At 38.7% G+C, this 17,159-nt stretch overlaps 2 protein-coding genes and 1 long non-coding RNA gene across 4 annotated transcripts in view; 1 reads left to right on the top strand and 2 right to left on the bottom strand.

The window, feature by feature from the left end:
- Positions 1 to 949: 949 nt before the first annotated feature.
- Positions 950 to 5,539, bottom strand: LOC141428922 (uncharacterized). Of its 2 annotated transcripts, none has more exons than XR_012451483.1 (2): positions 5,027 to 5,539; positions 950 to 3,398 (listed from the first exon to the last, which is right to left on the bottom strand). It is a non-coding gene; the product is annotated as an uncharacterized lncRNA (long non-coding RNA). The 2 variants fall into 2 exon arrangements; XR_012451482.1 differs by lacking the exon at positions 5,027 to 5,539 and adding an exon at positions 4,026 to 4,529.
- A 3,914-nt stretch (positions 5,540 to 9,453) lies between these two features.
- On the top strand, positions 9,454 to 12,814 carry LOC141428606 (uncharacterized). Its single transcript, XM_074088607.1, has 3 exons — positions 9,454 to 10,407; positions 11,993 to 12,131; positions 12,647 to 12,814. The coding sequence occupies exons 1-3, from the start codon at positions 10,364 to 10,366 to the stop codon at positions 12,812 to 12,814; spliced, it is 351 nt and encodes a 116-aa protein (XP_073944708.1). The 5' UTR covers positions 9,454 to 10,363.
- A 3,394-nt stretch (positions 12,815 to 16,208) lies between these two features.
- The window catches only part of LOC141428605 (uncharacterized), a 6,766-nt gene continuing 5,815 nt past the window's right edge, over positions 16,209 to 17,159 (bottom strand). The window contains exon 5 of the mRNA XM_074088606.1: positions 16,209 to 16,278. Coding sequence (XP_073944707.1) covers positions 16,209 to 16,278 — 70 coding nt within the window. The remainder of the gene's footprint in view (positions 16,279 to 17,159) is intronic.

Here is a 17,159-nt window from a genome sequence, read left to right as displayed (position 1 = left end):
TTACGGAAACTTTTGTTACTTAAATGTCTGCAGATCGCATCAGTTTTAACTTCTGACAATTTTCTCACGACTTTTACCGCTTTAATTATGTAGTTATCAGTCTCGAAGTAGATATACCGCTTGTTTAAATAAATCCAGCCAGTTTTAGGGACGTTCGTGTCCTTATTCAAGATTTAGGCAAGAACAAACTTTGGTTTACCTGCAGTACTCTACTGACTAAACTTAGTTTAAATTCCAAGTACCTACCTACACTACCCTTTTTTTATTGCGATGTGAAAATGCTTTATGCATACTTCCGTGGCAAAGTTATGTGGGACTCTCTTTACTTAGCATATCCACTAAAAACACATCGGCGTTACTCCACTGCCGTTTTGGGAGCGCCATGGGATCGCGGACATTCAACCATGACGCTCCCCGTTCCTCCCCATCCATCCTTTAAGACCCTATCCTAACCTAACTAACCTGATATAATATTACAGATCTCAATTACGATCTGCCTAAGCGCCGTGTAGTACCTACCGGTGATCCTCAATGCTCAAATGCAGGCCATTATATGCTGACGGTATGGCCTAGAAACGCAATAACTAATGTTAGATTTAGTTAGTTACTTATAAACTGCTGTTGTCCTTACAGGGCGTCATGGACCGACTTATACTATTTACTAATGTCACAGTGTAAGAAAATGTACAGTGGTTAATTAATGTTCTTTGTCTGAGCGCGAAATGCCGACAATCGTCTAGACACTGGAAATGTATCAGGGTTGTCACAAAAAAGTAATATGCAAGTACGTCCCTTAGAATAATAAGGTATGTATAAATTAATGTGGGTATAATTATGTACCTGCATTTACTGCCTAGTATATCTAGTCAGTTTAATAAAATATTACCTTTTGCGATTTAATATACTTAACCTCTTCGCGACGAGTTAAAGTGAGTGAATAAAACGCAAGTTAAATCTCCAGTTTATTTATTTTTTAAAGATGCTGAACCGACAAATATTTGCGGCATTTATTATTTGATGATTTTAATATTCTGTTATTGTATTTAATAATATAGCTGATTCTCATTCTAACATACAAACGAATTAGAAATTGCGTTGGGAAGCAATCACATGGTTGTGAAAAATCAATTTGGGTTAGGCGTTTATATATGTTTTCCCCAATGTTGCTCCCGACGAATGTCACAAAGAAATCGCTCAAACCACTTTCTATTTTTGTGCAAAATTCAAGGAAATCACCTGGAACTCCTTGGAGACCACCAAATACATCAATGGTCTTATTGTATGCTCTTTCCCTTAGATATAAATTTGACAACAACCGCTGTGTTGTGTATGAAGAAGCATACCTAACCATATCTATGCATTTATGTTTCTGTACACAGCGTCTCAATATATATCCACAAATATACAAAAATGCATTTGCTTCTGGTACATCAAAGTGACGTGGCGTTGTCAAGGTTTCAACATTACCCTTCCTTGCCATCGTTTCATTTTGATTCACAGTCAATTTGTTTTTTTTAGCATAATCATTGTACTTGCATAATATGCTGTCAAAATCTTCCATACAGTTTCCACTATCAGACAATCGCATTAACTGACAAAAATAACTTTTTCTAAACGCTTTTGTGAACTGTAAACAAGTGGGCTTACGACAATTTCCTCCAGCTTGCCGAATCAAGCCAAAAAAAAATTCTAAACATTCATTGTTTAATCGTCTCGTGAACAGATATGAAGGGTTCTCGTTTTGCATATCGAGGTGCAATTGGCGAATAGAATTCATCGTTATAATAAGGGCATTAATAAACTTCATTGTTTTAGTCATATCTTTGCCACTCTTTTTGTTTCGGACTATTAAGTTGTTAAATATAGTTTCAGCTTTATTCAACAATTCTATTTGAAAATTGTCTCCTCGAAAGGGCTTACCGTACGGTTTCGGAGAGTAAGGATTGCTTGAATTTAGCAAGTCAAACAAGTTATCAACCATTTTGAAAAATTCTATTGTTCCGTTGTTTGGCTTCATCTGTCCCGAAGCAGTATACGTCTCTAATGCAGCAACTACCGAGTTACTGAAAACTTGAGAAGCAAACCTGACTCTTTGCTTTTGAAAGTTGTTTGGTAATATGTGTGCATCTGTAAGTCGTGGTACACATCGCATATCTTTTTTGACGTCCAAGTTGTACATAGTTTGTATATCGTCCCAAGATACAATTTTTCCGTTATATTCGTAGTTGTTGTTTATTAAATTATTGCGAATACATTTAATGATGTGTGGTACATCAAAGATGTAATAAATCTTCTTCCCATTGATAGTGAAGTGTGACTGGTCTTTCGAAATTCCTTTTGATTTTGCAAATTTTACAAAATCTGAGCCCTGATCTGAAACTAATGCTCTTATTTGAAATCCCATCTCAAAAAGCTTATTGATGGTATTTATAATCCAATCTTCTAGCTTATCATCAATCTTGCTTGACGAAATAAATGCGAACCCAATAGGCTGTTTCCATTTGCTTGTTATGCCCCGAAGCATAATGGTAAAAGCGTATCCAGCAGCGTACGGGTTTTGCTGGCCGTCAATTTCGTGCAAGCCGACTATTCTGTCTTGCTTGGAGTCGTAAGCGAGAGAACATTTTAAGCTCATCTCATCCATACACATAACGCATTCTTTTTGTGATGGTGACATACGTTTTGCTATAGTTGATAATGCGTCCAACATTTGTGGATTCATTTGAGTGGTCATAGGTATGTACAGGCAACTTAAATTTACTGTGCTTGGCATGCAGAGTGTTTTAGCCAAGAACTTGTAGGCCTGTGGACTCGCATAATACAAATTCAATGCAAATAGTTTAAACTCATTACTATACCTATTTCCTTTGCTATGTTTTTTTAAGTTAATCTGTGCCTTTACAATATTACTGAGGTTAGCATTTAAAAACTTGTCACAACCTGCTTCGAATTGTTTCTTCGATATTTCGTTAAAGTGCAATTTTAATCGTGCTACCTCTTTTTTATTTATCAAAACTTCGTTCCTTAGTTTTTTTTTCCGAGGAGTGTGATCGGTCAATTTTGAAGTAGTTTGTACTGAACAGTCTTCATGACATGTTTTAAGAAAGTTTTCATCTACAGCATTTAATTTTGTAGGTGTGCCTTGGGCATCTACATAAACTTGCACAGCTTGAGTAGTAACATCTTTAAGAAAGATAACTTTTTGAGGATCTGTTTGTGTGCAAGTAGTTCTCTCTTGAGGGGGCAAATTAATTGTAGGAATAGCGGTTACTTTTAAATGTATTTTAGCATACATTTTTTTTTCAAAGTGCAAACTACAGACGCACATATTTCTTAGAGTTTTAAAGCTTTTATGTCTTAAATCGTCTCTCTGACACGCTGTTATCCATTTTCGACGTCTGAAAAAATAAAACATGCTTCTATCATTGCACTGTTTAGGAGATCAAAACCGTTAACAACGACATAGGACATAATATTGGAAACAAGGTAGAAAGTTTAAATGGGTCGGTAAGGGCAGCTACCAACTCCTTTTGCAACTCCTTTTTTGAAATACTACTTACACATCCTGAATTTTTTCAAATTTTTCTACCCATCGGTTAAGATTTTAGAGGGAGGGGAGACGCTCGATTTTAATGAAAATTTGCAATTTAGATTTGAATATTTTGCAAACAAATCACTGAATCGAAAAATCGTTTTAGCAACCACGCCCAATGGTTTTAAAAGACCTATCCAACAATATCCCACACTACAAGGTTGGATGAGAAAAAAAATCACCCCCGCTTTGTCTATGGGAGGTATTATTATTATTATACCATTTTGTCGGCAAAATCTAAACCGGTGGAATAATTTGAATAAATTCAGAATGGTTAAGTAAGTATATCAAACTTTCAAGGAAAACTATAACGGCTAAGTTTGCTTGAGAATTATTAGTAGTTTAAGAGTAAATAGCAGCCTAAGGTATAAAATATACCTAAACTTGGAAGATTCCGTATAAAATACGAAATCCTTAAAAAAATATTACTTACTTTTTTCGTAATGGCTACGGAACCCTATTTTGGGCGTGTACGATACGCTTTTGGCCGGTTTTTAATTTAAAGTTTGTTATGTTACCGAGTCGCGATTGTCGGGAATTAAAAAGCGAATGAGGGCTATCGTTTTTTGTCTTTCTAGATGGCGCCACTGTTGCGTGAGGTTTTAAAGTGTGGCTTTCAAAGTCTGTTATTACGGGCGTGCACAAAGTTAAGATTAAAATCATATTTAATACACCTTAAAACCGTACCATAAAAGTATCGAGCAACCAGTGTTGCGTATTCCCGTTTTGTTCGGAAAAAAGGGGAGGACAAAAGTTTCCGAAAGACAAAACTGTCTCAAAACACAGACATTTATTGCCCCGTAACGCATAATTGCCATAATTAATTTCAGGTAATGCAAAATATTCACAAAATTATTCTAATTATAAATAAACCCGCTTAGCTCACCCAAAAACTATGAGATTTGACATTTCGGAGACCTCACGCTACACTAGCGCCTCTAGCGGCGAATTCATACGCGATACTCATTGCCGCGCGGCGGTGGCGTTCTGTTTCTTTTTGATAATGCCGCCACAGATGCCGTAAGCAACCGCTCACAGTCTGCGCCTCGCCCCGCCCCGAGCCGTCGCCTCGCCGTCGGATGTATGCTGTAGCAAACCGTGTGTACCATTATCCCCTTTACTTGTATGTAAAATAAGTAAACAAACAGAGACATGTACAAAATAGTAAATCAATCTACCAGTCAACCTTTGAGTGGATGAGGTGGTATTGTCTAAAAGTTGCGTGACATTTTTTTAGTAGGTTAGTAATTACAGTCACCAGTGAGTGTATATCTCACAGAGGAAGTGCAAAAAGTTCCTACGTGATCTTATTTTGTTGTGTAGGTTGGTGCTGCTAGTGGTACGTACACTAAACGGACAGACCGGGGGATTTTATTTTACGTAATAATGTTACTAGCGATTTGATTTAGGTAGGTTAGGTAAGTAGGTACTCACCGATTCTCATCCTTCGGAAATTTATGGAATCTCAATTGTCCATCATTACGGCTGTACGACGTAGACATACAGCCGTGTACTTCACAAGTACAACGCATTTATAATAAATTGGCCACTCCTGTATCGGAACAATTATTAAATTATATTCACGAAAAATTGCGACACTCTTCGCAGCTAGTACCATCGCGCACTGAACGTCGGAGTGCACGGGGCGCCCGCGGGGCCACGCCCCTCTCCCCCGCACCGCGCCTCATCGTTGCTCTGTCTAGACGGCCGAGTTTAGTGACTTTAAGTTCTTAGACTTTGCTAATGTGACATCTTATTGTAATGAACATGACGATCCAAAATCTGAAGACTATATAGTACGTGCTCAGGATATCATTGTTTCAATGTATCCACTTTGCTGTAGCTAGGCCATATTACAATAAAACCGTGATGTGAAGATTGAAAGTATGATTGAAATGTTTTTTTTTTCAGAAGTAGGTATAGGTTTTTTGATGTATGTAGTAGGTATACCTAACTGTCAGTTCCAATCCTATGTAGTCTTATCGCGGTCTTATAACTATACCGATTTGAAAGGAGAGGAAGAGATACATTGGCAGGAGTATAAATAAATACTTTATATAATAACTATAAATAAATATAGATTTCTTTCAGCCTAGTAGTGCCATCTATGATTCACGTTAGCATTGAAGAGCATTCTTCGCTGAAAGAGGGTTTTTCGACGGGTGAAATATCGCTAGATGGCGTTAGTATTGTGAGGTTCGTTTGAAATTAGCGTCGCGCTCGTGAAAATGAGCCAATCGCAAGCAAGACTGGAAACTTCAAATGGACCTCACGATACTAAGGCTATCTATAATACTTCGCCTCTCGGACCCTCATTGAGCTCATTTAGGGAGACATCTATCGATAATCTTGTGCGGCTCTTATTAACCCAGCACACGACACGTTATGAGAAAAATCCACCCGTCAACCTAGCCAGGCAGGACCGTTTATTATTGGGTAAAAATAAAAGCGAGAAGAACTGACCGCTTCTGATTGGCTGCAGACGTGCTGCAGACAAAATATTTTCTGTACATGACTGTAGGTGCACTATCTGTGCACGTGCGTACAGGCGTTTTCCAGCGTGCAACTAGCAGAAATAAACACACTGGCAGAAATTAGTTTTGTACTAAACTTGAAATCAATAATTTTATTGTCAGTATTGCATAAATACTATTTCAAACATTATGAAACAGATATTTTCAAGAAATGTGCATGTATAAAATGACGCTTATTGTATGCTAGAAAAAGAGATGTCGCTACAATCGACAATGAATACAAAGAAAGAACAAATTGCTGTGAAGCCAGCGGTGTTGCCAAGTTAATGAATTTTTCGTACAACTTGACGGATTAGGGCCGGCATTAATCGGATAAAATATATTTTGTTTGTGGATGTGAGAGTGAGCGTTGTCAGATTATCCGATCCGATATCAGTATCGGAAGCCGATACCGATATGGGGCAAGTAAAATGTATGAAATATGGACCTGTCTTCCAGATTATCAGATCCGATATCGGATCATATTTCATACATTTTACATGCCCCGCTATCGCATCAGCGTCCGATACCGATATCGGATCGGATAATCTGAAAACGCACTTAGGGATATAAGGAGATTAACAGTTTTGCCAAAAAAGTGCGTATATTTAAGTTTTAACTGTCATATTTGCTTCTTAGTCTAATTATACTTTCTAGGCTAAAAAGAAATGAAATAATTTACTGAATTAAACGATTCAATACACAATTATAAATAATTTATTGAATCAGGCGTTACTCTGCGGAGGTCTATATCACCTGTTATTGCTAAAATTAGACCCAAGCCGTAGTAAGTAAGAAGATACTAAATTTACCTGTTCATTAATAATAAGCCCCATACTGTTGTACCTAATTATTTCCATGCATGCGTCAGTGTAGTGTGGTGGTGGTAATAGATGGTTTTGTGAGATTTATGTGTGTTCTTATAGTGTAAAGGTGAAGGAACTGCATGAACGATATAAACTTAGCTATCGTAATGTCGCGGGTGAGCGAAGTTATTGTTTTAGTTCATTTAGACGATTATAAGTCAGGAATGGTCCGACTAGTTACAATCTTTTCGGAAGATCTTTTTCAAGCTTGAGTACGTTCACGATCACTGCAATTAGTTGATGGTTAGCATAAAAATGCTAACCATGCCTTTGAAATTATAATTCCGTATATTTGTAGATGACTCAAATGTATATTTGGGAACAATTGGCCTCCAAACCTAGCCGCTATTTTGGTTAAAATAAAGGCGACGCTAATTTCAATACGGTATTTGACTATTTTGTATATGTTTTATAAATTAAAACTACACAATGCCTGTTATCGAATAGAAAAACAATTTTTAAGCTACCTTTACAAATAACAAAGTTATCAAGATTTGAAATTGAAGATTAGACAGAGAAAGAGATACTGGCATGTGACATCACACGCCCTCTTGTTCTGAGAGGAGGCCTGTGCCCAGCAGTGGGACGTATATAGGCTGGATGATGATGGTAAAATCAGGAGTTGTCGAATACCGTATCGTCTCTCGGTCGGCTCTTGTTGGGTATAAAACTCTTCTACCGTTCCAGCCACCTTATCTCGTCAAAGAGAATGAAATGAGACATCGTGCCAGCGCCAAGCACATTCTCAGCTACCGGATTTTCTTGATAAATTTAAGGCGAAACCCTAACCTGATGGGCTAATACGAAACTCGCAAATCGAAGTTCGTATCGCACCATCCCTTTCACTCGCTTATTAAATGACATAAGCGTTAGCTGGACGGCAACATACGAAGTTCGAGTTTTGCACTTCGTGGTATAGGGCTTGCTTTGCGATATTTTGGACTTGATGCTGGCAACACTGAAAGCCCGTAGCCCGTAGGTTCATTCGTTTGTCATTTGTCAGTCAATTGTCACAAAAATTCGTGGTGAAATCAGCTGTTTGTAATAATTATTTACCAAGCAATTGTACTGCTTGCAAGGAGACGAGGAGCTAATGACTTTTGGAAAGGGTTCGAACTTCAATTGGAACACATGTATTGGAGTAACCAACGGGAATTATGTCTTCAGAACTATGACAGGAAATAGGTATATATCACAGGACAATAAATAATATTGTGTAGTATATTGGTTGTTGTAATTCGGTTTTGTATTTAAAACAGTCAATTATCGTTTTCAGAAAAAGATCCAGGGAGGATGAAACGTGCGAATTTATGCCATTATCTAAAAGGATTAATAACTTACACATAAATAACAACCTAGCAAGTACAAGTGTTTCCCAAACACAAGAAGCAAACATGGTGAATAATATTAACCTGGAGAATGGAATCTCGTCACCTAGTTCGTCATCTGATTCGGAAAGGCGGCCTAGTTATGACCCAGGAATAAGTTCAGCTGAAAGCAAATACTATTATGAAAACAAACTGTTATTTGAATTGCATTTAGAAAGAACACAAAGATTGGGTCAACAGTATCCATTTTAGTGATTGTCAATGAGTTTAGTTTTTATTTATTGTCTTGTATGCCATAGTTTGTATGTCACTATATTATAATTTAAGTAATTAAAACTTAAAATGATTAAATCGTTTATTCATTCACTCAGTAAAACAACCCTCTAAATTCTAAAACTCCTTTTTGTCCGCCTTTGTATTTACAGCAGGGCTACTACGAAACTCGACGTTCGTATCGTACCGTCCCTCTCGCTCTCGTATTAAATAGTAAGTGTGAGAGGGACCGCTCGACACGAATTTCGAGTTTCGTAGTAGCGCTGCTGCAAGCGAGCATGCTTCGTGTTTTGTTCTGTAACAAAACGCCTCTACAAGCTGCATGAACTTGAATTTTTAACCAATGGCGTCGAAGGAATGCCCACGATACTGTATTAGCTATGGCGCCATCTGGCGAAAATAAAAATAATTTCAATAATACTAATGGCGGACATCCTATTCATTAGAGAGAAAGGAAACGTAGCTGTTTATATACACTTTTAAATGAAATAATTAAATTAAACCAGACAGTGACAGTGGATATAAAGTGGTGTTTTCGTAAAAAAAATTAAGGTAAGGGTTTAAATTTGTATTTGTTATTACATGTGAATATCCGTGACCTTATTTCCGAGTCGTGTTGTGGCAAGCGGTACTATTATAAACCGTTATCCGAAGCGCGTGGCCGCGGGAGTGCCGTCGAGAGAGTGAATAGTAAAGTACTCTGTGAGAGTGTGCTCAAAGCAACCCCTCCTCTCGCGATTTTCTGGCGGTGGAGGAAGGAGTCGGGAGCGGGAGTGATTTGGTGTTCGGAGGTACATGGAGGGGATCCCGCACCTTGGTGGGGATGCATCGCGTGCGTGATGGACACTCGGCCGGCGGCAAGGAGTTGGTAGGGGTGAATCACCTTTCGCTAACTTTCTGCCCCGCACACGAAAACTTTGTAAACTTAAAAACCCTGCACTTTGCCTTTGAATTAAATAAAAATTGCGTAACTAGAAAAAAAATCTTCGAACGGCCATGTTTGTTAGCGGTCCTTCCTTTGTCTTGCACCAGCTGCATCCGACAATTCTAAAATTCAAAAACAGATCTACTTTATTAAAGCTCAAAAATACCGTTCGCATCGCATATCCCATTTTACAAACACATGAACTCTACTTACAGTAACAGTAAAATAACTGTAAAATTAGACCGAGGTTAATGACATCGCTATAAGTATCTATGTAGGTTTGATTGACCTCAAACTTTCCACTGTTGACTTCTGAACTAATGGTATTTGTAGGTCTGTACATAATGGTTCATTACAAAAGCGATTTCGGTTTTAAATTGGCATATAATAATGTACAATTAGCAAATCACTATAAATGAATAGACAAAATGTATTACGAAAACAAATGATACTCGTTTGTTTCCATGAAGCTATTAGCAGCTGCAGCGTCAAGTCTGTTACCCAACAAGCAAGTTTGCACTCAGTGAACCAGAGCCACACCTTGTATGCTTGTGAAAGTACGGCAAAGAGAAAGTGAGCTTCATATTAGACACTTGCACACACGACACGAGCCGCTCCGTGTGTAGCAAACTCGCCTGTCTACTAAACTTTCTTTAACCCACTTTCTTATTCGTAGCCATTCGCGATCTTCTTGTTGAATTAATTTTAGTGTTGTGTCGCGTTTGGTGGCCGGCAGTGGTATGCCGTAGCCCTACCCGTCCCAGTGCAGTCCAGTGGTACCCCAGTGGTGGGATGGGATAGTGGGACGTGGGGATCGCGTATGAATTAAGTGGGACAGTGCTTTTTCCCGCGGTGGAGAGGGCGACATGTGCGACATGCAAGCTATGCCCACAAGAGAGGATGCCTCTTGGTATGGGAATTGTTTTCACTTTTTCTTCTAGCATAACAAAGATTGCAATGAAAGGCTTTTATTACAAAAAGGTTCCTCTCTTCTTCTAGCACATCCTTAGGGGTATAATTAGCTAGCTAGTTTATCTTTGTTTCAAGCAATCTTGATTGTGAAATTGAAACAAATTATCACATTGCATATACAGTAATGGTCACTCATAATATCCTGCTTTCACTTGGATTAATGTGAATTCATAGTAAAGGTACTAAATTGATGTGATAGTTGTTTTTTTTTAGAAAACTTAAATTTGTTATTATTGTTATACATAATGAGTATGAGCATTAAAACATTTAAAAACTCATTAGATTATATTTTTAGATTGGAATCACTATACTTATTACTACATTTATTGGTACTCTACAAATAAATAATAAGTCTTTCATAGTTGGTACAGTCAACGTCATAAATAAGTGATCACTATTGTACCTTGTCACTTTCAGTCGGTACACAATCGCGTATGGCTTTTCAAACATGACTTTAAAATGAAAAGGTACAAAAGGGATCACTTATTTTGACGTTGACTGTACTCACATTAACAGGATTGTATTTAACAGGATTTCAGTTGCATGTTGACTATTTCAATGTCTATTGCTTTAAAAACTTCTGAGGACATACATATACCTACGTGATTTAATCACTCTAAACTAAAATTACCTAAACAGATAAAAAATATTAGAATTAAACTAAGATTCATTACAACAATTATTTATTACACTACTTTTTATCATGGGCTAATGCTTCGTACAGTCACCAGCACCTATATCTGACACAACAAATCGTGCATAAATATCTGATACCTATGCCTCTATTTCTAGAGCTGATAGCATGTGTCAGATATTTTTGCATGCTCCGCTGTGGTAGATATGACTGAAGGTGACTGTCACAGTGGAATGCTAATGAAGTTTCAGGCAATAGATAATGCTTAGCAATCAATAAAATTAGCCATAACCATAACTCAATTAATTAATATAACAAAATGCAAGTTAAATAAATAAATCCAAAATATAACTTTAAATTTTATTAACATAAAGACTAACCTTAGAATGTCCAACATGCATAATTAATTAAATCCTGCTAATGTTATAAATACAAAATGTTACCTAAAAAGGGTTCAATGGATTTGAAGGAAATTCACATCTAATTAAATCTGGATTAACATTATAGGGTACTTAACTTATCAAAAATTTGCATAACCAGTATTTGAAGATGTTTAACATACATAATCATTTATAACTCTTCAAACTTTGTAGTCAATTCAATATTAATAACATGTTAATTATTTTCAGTACAGGATTCGGATGTTTGTTCCACCATAGGAAAAGGAATGGATTTGAAGTGAAATTTGACACATCAGTATGTTTATAATATAAATTAACAGATTATACGGTATTTAACTAGTTATCATCCTGAAAATTTGCATATTACTTCCTTCACATTAGTGATTTACAGAAGATGTTGCGGGTAACAGCTACAGTTAATCATTTATATACTCTTCAAACTTTGTAGTCAATTGTCATATATTAATAACATGTTAAATTATTTTCAGTGACGAGGATTCCGAGATGAATTTTGCTGCATTTTCAGCAGCCAATGCTACGGGCACCCACTTTGTGACCACGGGGGGCCAACTTCCCGTCACTAAGTTGCAACAAAGTGTCTCAAACAATGGAAATACATTACAACAAGTATGTACTTTATACCTATCTATACAATTAAACTAGACTACTACGAGTATTATAAAAATAGTACACATAGTTATCCCAATAACAACTCACGAAAAATTTCATGAAAAGTTTCAGCTCCAGTTTACCTAGCATCACTACTTATTACACAACACGCAAGAATGCCTGATTAGACTGACTTCAGGATAAAAAAATTCACCCAGTGTCTACATCGAGTTTCTTTCTGGTCCAGAAAAGGGGGGGTATTGCAGTAATGATGTTATCCAATATAATAAAGGGTGTAGGATGCTGTTAGGACTGTCGCGTCATTACAGTGCATTAAAGATGTTTTCAGAGACTGATATGGGTGGATTTCACACCATAATGAGCAACATGTGTCCCTGAAACTTTATTTCTGCGATACAACTATACTCAGGGATACTTTTTGGCCTACTCTACGTACAAAATGACCTATTACTGCGTACATTTGAGGGCAGGATTTTTTGCCACTCAGTATATTATTTTAATTCTTCTTGTAGGTAGTAGGCATGGTTGGGGGCGTGAACATGGGCGAAGGGGTGCAGTATATGCGCGCCATCGACGGCGGCGGCACCTTGCAAGCCACGCCGCAGCTCATCACGCTGCCCATCGCATTGCCTGGCTCCAAACCTGGTATGTTGCTTGGCTTATTACAAGTTTTTATTTAACTTGCCCAGCACAAGCTGTTTGTTGTTGTTTTTGAGTCAATTCTTGCAAGTTCATTTTGATCCACTTCCAGTGGTCGAATTGGATGACACAAGCCTACAAAAAATACAGTCAGGAAAAAAAGGTTGTATTAAAGATTAAAGTTTTACAGAAACTTATTAGTGTGATATCAAAATTTAATACAAAGAACCCTGGGTAGTGGCTATCCATTAAGACACAGCACACCAGTAAAGGACAATAATCTGATTATCCCTTTTGGGGCTCTGCTTTAATATTTTTTCTATAAATAGGGTACTTTTGAGCCGTGATGGCTTAGTGGCATAGCCATGGTGGCTTAGTAAGCAGAGGATCGTAGGTAAAATCCGGACTTGTGACTGAATTTTTCAAAAATTCATGTGGAAATATTTGAAATTTACCATGAACTTTACACTGATGGAAAATATCCTGAGGAAACCTATACTAATCTGTGAATTGCATTGCAATGGTGTATGTGAAGTCTCCAATTCGCACTGGGCCTGTGTGGGAGCTATGGCACAACATATTAACATTTTGAGAAAGCCTGTACTTGTGATGCAACGGAAGTCTCTTAGCGGAACCAAAAACGGAAATTGATATCAAAACTAGATTTTAGCAGAAACGGAAGCAGATGCAGAAACGAAAGTGTAAATACTATGAAGAAAAAACCTTTTTTTACAATTTTTTTTTTAATAGATATCAAATACACACCAAACCTAAATTAGAATCAGATTCATTAATATTCAAAATTAAGTAATGGTAAGTGATATTGTTTGGGGTTTAATTAAGTGGACTGTAGGACGAGAAATACGAACTACAGTGTGGCAAATAACTGGATAAAGGCTGAGACCTGTGGTTGAAGTACTCACCGAGACGTCTGCTGATGATGGTGCAGATCTTAGCTGTAGTAGCTGGCGCAGGCTCCCTCGATCTTCGGCTCATTCGAACTTACCTCCGACAAGGTTACCGTTAACCAGCAGAACTACCAAGATACAGCAAGGACAGTACTTCTTCCAACGGATCAGCCTTCTTCGAGCGTCCACACGTAGTTTACACAAAATTCAATATATTTAAACGACAACGACACGAAAACTAGGTACGATATAATTTGCGCGGCAACACGCCGACATACGACACGACAGACTTTCCAAAGTTCGAAAAGGAAGTGACAAGTGATTTTACGTTTTTAATTCAAATCTAAAACGATAATGTTGCCAGGCGAAAGTATTAAGAAAAATAAAGTTACAATCCTAAACATTTCCGCCCACCAAAATACAAGGTATTTTCCTTAAAATTTTTAGAGTTTCTGTCACACGAGGACAAGATAGAACTCACTATGGCTAGGGGCAGTTTAATAACTTAATAATTGAATTAAATCTACGATAATTCTAGTGAATAAGACGATAAGTAAGTATAAGTTAATAATCTTTAGTTTTGCAAAGGTAGAGGACACAGCTTAACTATTGGTCTTCTAAATTCGCCAGATTCTGTACGAATGGTAACAACACGACAAATACCATCACTGCCTGGATGGAGTTGTACCACACGACCAATTTTCCACTTCATGGGGCTACATTGCTCATTGACAATGAGCGCGAGCGTCCCGACGACAATATTTTTCTGGTGGTCGAACCATTTATGGCGCTGTTGCAATGTGTGCAAGTATTCTAGGTGCCACTTGCGCCAGAAATCTTGATGGATCTTTTGCAACAACTTCCATCTCTGAAGAGGGCCTAAATTTGCATCGACCATACTGCCTTCTGGTAGTATGGTGAGCGGTTCCAGAGTGAGAAAGTGACCGGGGGTTAAAACCGACAAATCGTTTGGATCCGAACTGACTGGAGACAGAGGCCTTGAGTTTAACATCGCCTCTATTTGTGTTAGGACGGTGTAAAACTCCTCGAAGGTAAGACGCTGTGAACCAATTACACGCGAAAGATGGGTCTTAATGGACTTCACGCCGGCCTCGGCTAACCCCGAGAAATGCGGGCTACCAGGGGGGTTAAACACGAAATCAATTTGTTCCGCACGAGAAGCCTTAGACATTAAGTCGTGTAACATATTGGATGCACCGATAAAGTTCCGACCTTGGTCTGAGATCAATCTGGAGCAACGACCACGACGCGAGATGAAACGACGTAGAGCTGCCAGATAAGCCTCCGATGTCAGCTCGGACACAAGCTCAAAGTGCACTGCCTTAGTGGCAGTACACACAAAAACGCAAATGTACGACTTACAAGTGCGTAAGCCACGGCCACGAGCCAAACTAATATCGAAAGGACCCGCGAAATCAACCGCTGAAGACGAGAACGGCTTGATTTGATTTATTCGAAACGATGGCAAATTGCCCATAATAGGAGGTGATGCCACCTTGGGGCGAGCACGAAAACATTTCATGCAAGTCGAAATGACTGAATTTATAGCCCTTTTCGACGACAAAATCCAAAATTCTTGGGCTAATAAATTTTGTAACGTTTGCAATCCAGGATGCATAAACCGATTATGATAATCCTCAATGATCAGCGTCGTTAACCTATGATCACGAGGCAATAACAATGGATGCTTAACATCGAACGATAAATTTCCTTTGGAAAGGCGACCGCCCACCCTTAACCTCCCGAGTTCATCCAGAAACGGTGACAATTTGCGCAGGGGTTTTGTAGCGAGTGGGGTGACTTTTCCTTCGACAAATAACGAAGCTCTGAAGCGAAGACTCGCTCTTGAACATGTTTGACAAGAAAGTGAAGAACCTTGTTGATTTCTTCAGACGACAGATTTGGGTTTAGATTTTTCGAAGATGGGTTTTGCAAATTATGAAGGTAACGAAAACAATAAGCGAGAATACGCAATATGCGTTGCAAAGACGAGAATCGATTTAAAATATTGTCAACAAAAGACGAATTAGAAGCTGTAAAAAGACTATAGATTTTCTGCTCGTTCGAAGCAGCTTGGTCCAAGAAGATCTCAGATCGCGGCCAAGACTCCTCAGGATTAGACAGCCAAGTAGGCCCCGCCCACCATAGCGTGTTCTGGATTAAGTCAGCGGGTAACAAACCGCGGGAACCGCAATCCGCTGGATTATCCGAACCAGAAACGTGGTGCCAATTTTCTGGGGTAATATTTTCCTGTATATGTGCAACCCTGTTAGCCACGAAGGTTTTCCACTTTGATGGACACGAACGAATCCAAGTCAAAGCTACACTGGAGTCTGACCAGGCGTGGACATCGTCGAAAGTGTGGAAATCCTTTAACGCTTCCTTAACTGAGACGACCAAGTCTGACAGCAAAACAGCAGCTAATAGCTCCAACCTCGGAACGGAACACTTACGGAGTGGGGCCACTTTCGATTTTGCGCAACAAAGACGCACGACAACAGAACCGTCACTTGAACGACACGACAATAAGTGACAGCACAGTAACCCTTCTCCGAAGCGTCACAGTAACCGTGAAGCTGTAACGATACAAAGGATACAATCATTCTACGGGGAATGGACAAAGAACTCAGCTCCGACAATTGTGACTTGAATCTATGCCATTCTTGAGCGATGGTGATGTGGACTTCCTCATCCCAGTCGACACCAGACACCCATAGAAAGCTGTATTAAATATTTTGCGAAAAATACGACAGGCGATAATAGACCCAGAGGATCGAAAATACGAGCGATGTCTGAAAGGATCGATCGCTTCGTACAACGACAGTCATTCAACGAAGTTTTGAATGTGAAATTATCTTCCTTTGGAAGCCACGACAAACCGAGAATTTTTAACGACAAATCATAAATGTCTTCGAAGTTACGAAGTTTCTCCGAATAAAGCTCCGAGCTAGGCAAGCTTTTCTAGAAAATCGGGACTATTAGAAGTCCATTTACGCAAGTGGAGTTGAGCAGACGACAAATTTCTACAACTGCCTACGTAAAACTAAACGCATCCTCGACAGAGTCTGCACCTGAGACGACGTCGTCCCACATATGTATCTCTGGCCAGCACGGCAGCACTTGAGGAGCACACGACGAGAAAATTCCTTTGCATTTGGATACGCACCAGAGCGCCTGATAGGGAGCGCAGGAAACACCATAAGTGACCGTAAGCAAACGATAATCTTTACAGGGTCGTCAGGTGACGGACGCCACAAAATGCGCTGATAGTCGCAGTCCTGCAGGTCGACAAGGAACTGACGGTACATTTGTTTGATGTCTCCAGCGAACACTACTGCATGCCATCGAAAACGAACTAACAAACAAATAATATTTTTTTGCAAATTTAGGGCCAGGCAGCAGTGTATCATTCAGAGCCTTTCCTGCAAGATCCTGGGCGCTTGCGTCAAAAAACAGT

Source organism: Choristoneura fumiferana, chromosome 6, assembly GCF_025370935.1.
Source record: "Choristoneura fumiferana chromosome 6, NRCan_CFum_1, whole genome shotgun sequence".
Classification (NCBI taxonomy): domain Eukaryota; kingdom Metazoa; phylum Arthropoda; class Insecta; order Lepidoptera; family Tortricidae; genus Choristoneura; species Choristoneura fumiferana.
This window is presented reverse-complemented; position numbering and strand designations above follow the sequence as displayed.

Bases quoted from the DNA above. Each gene is read 5' to 3' on its own strand.
- LOC141428606 (XM_074088607.1), top strand. From the start codon at position 10,364: ATGTGCGACATGCAAGCTATGCCCACAAGAGAGGATGCCTCTTG. The intron at 10,408-11,992 runs GTATGGGAATTG...AATTATTTTCAG, and splicing joins ACAAGAGAGGATGCCTCTTG to TGACGAGGATTCCGAGATGA. The intron at 12,132-12,646 runs GTATGTACTTTA...TTCTTCTTGTAG, and splicing joins ATGGAAATACATTACAACAA to GTAGTAGGCATGGTTGGGGG.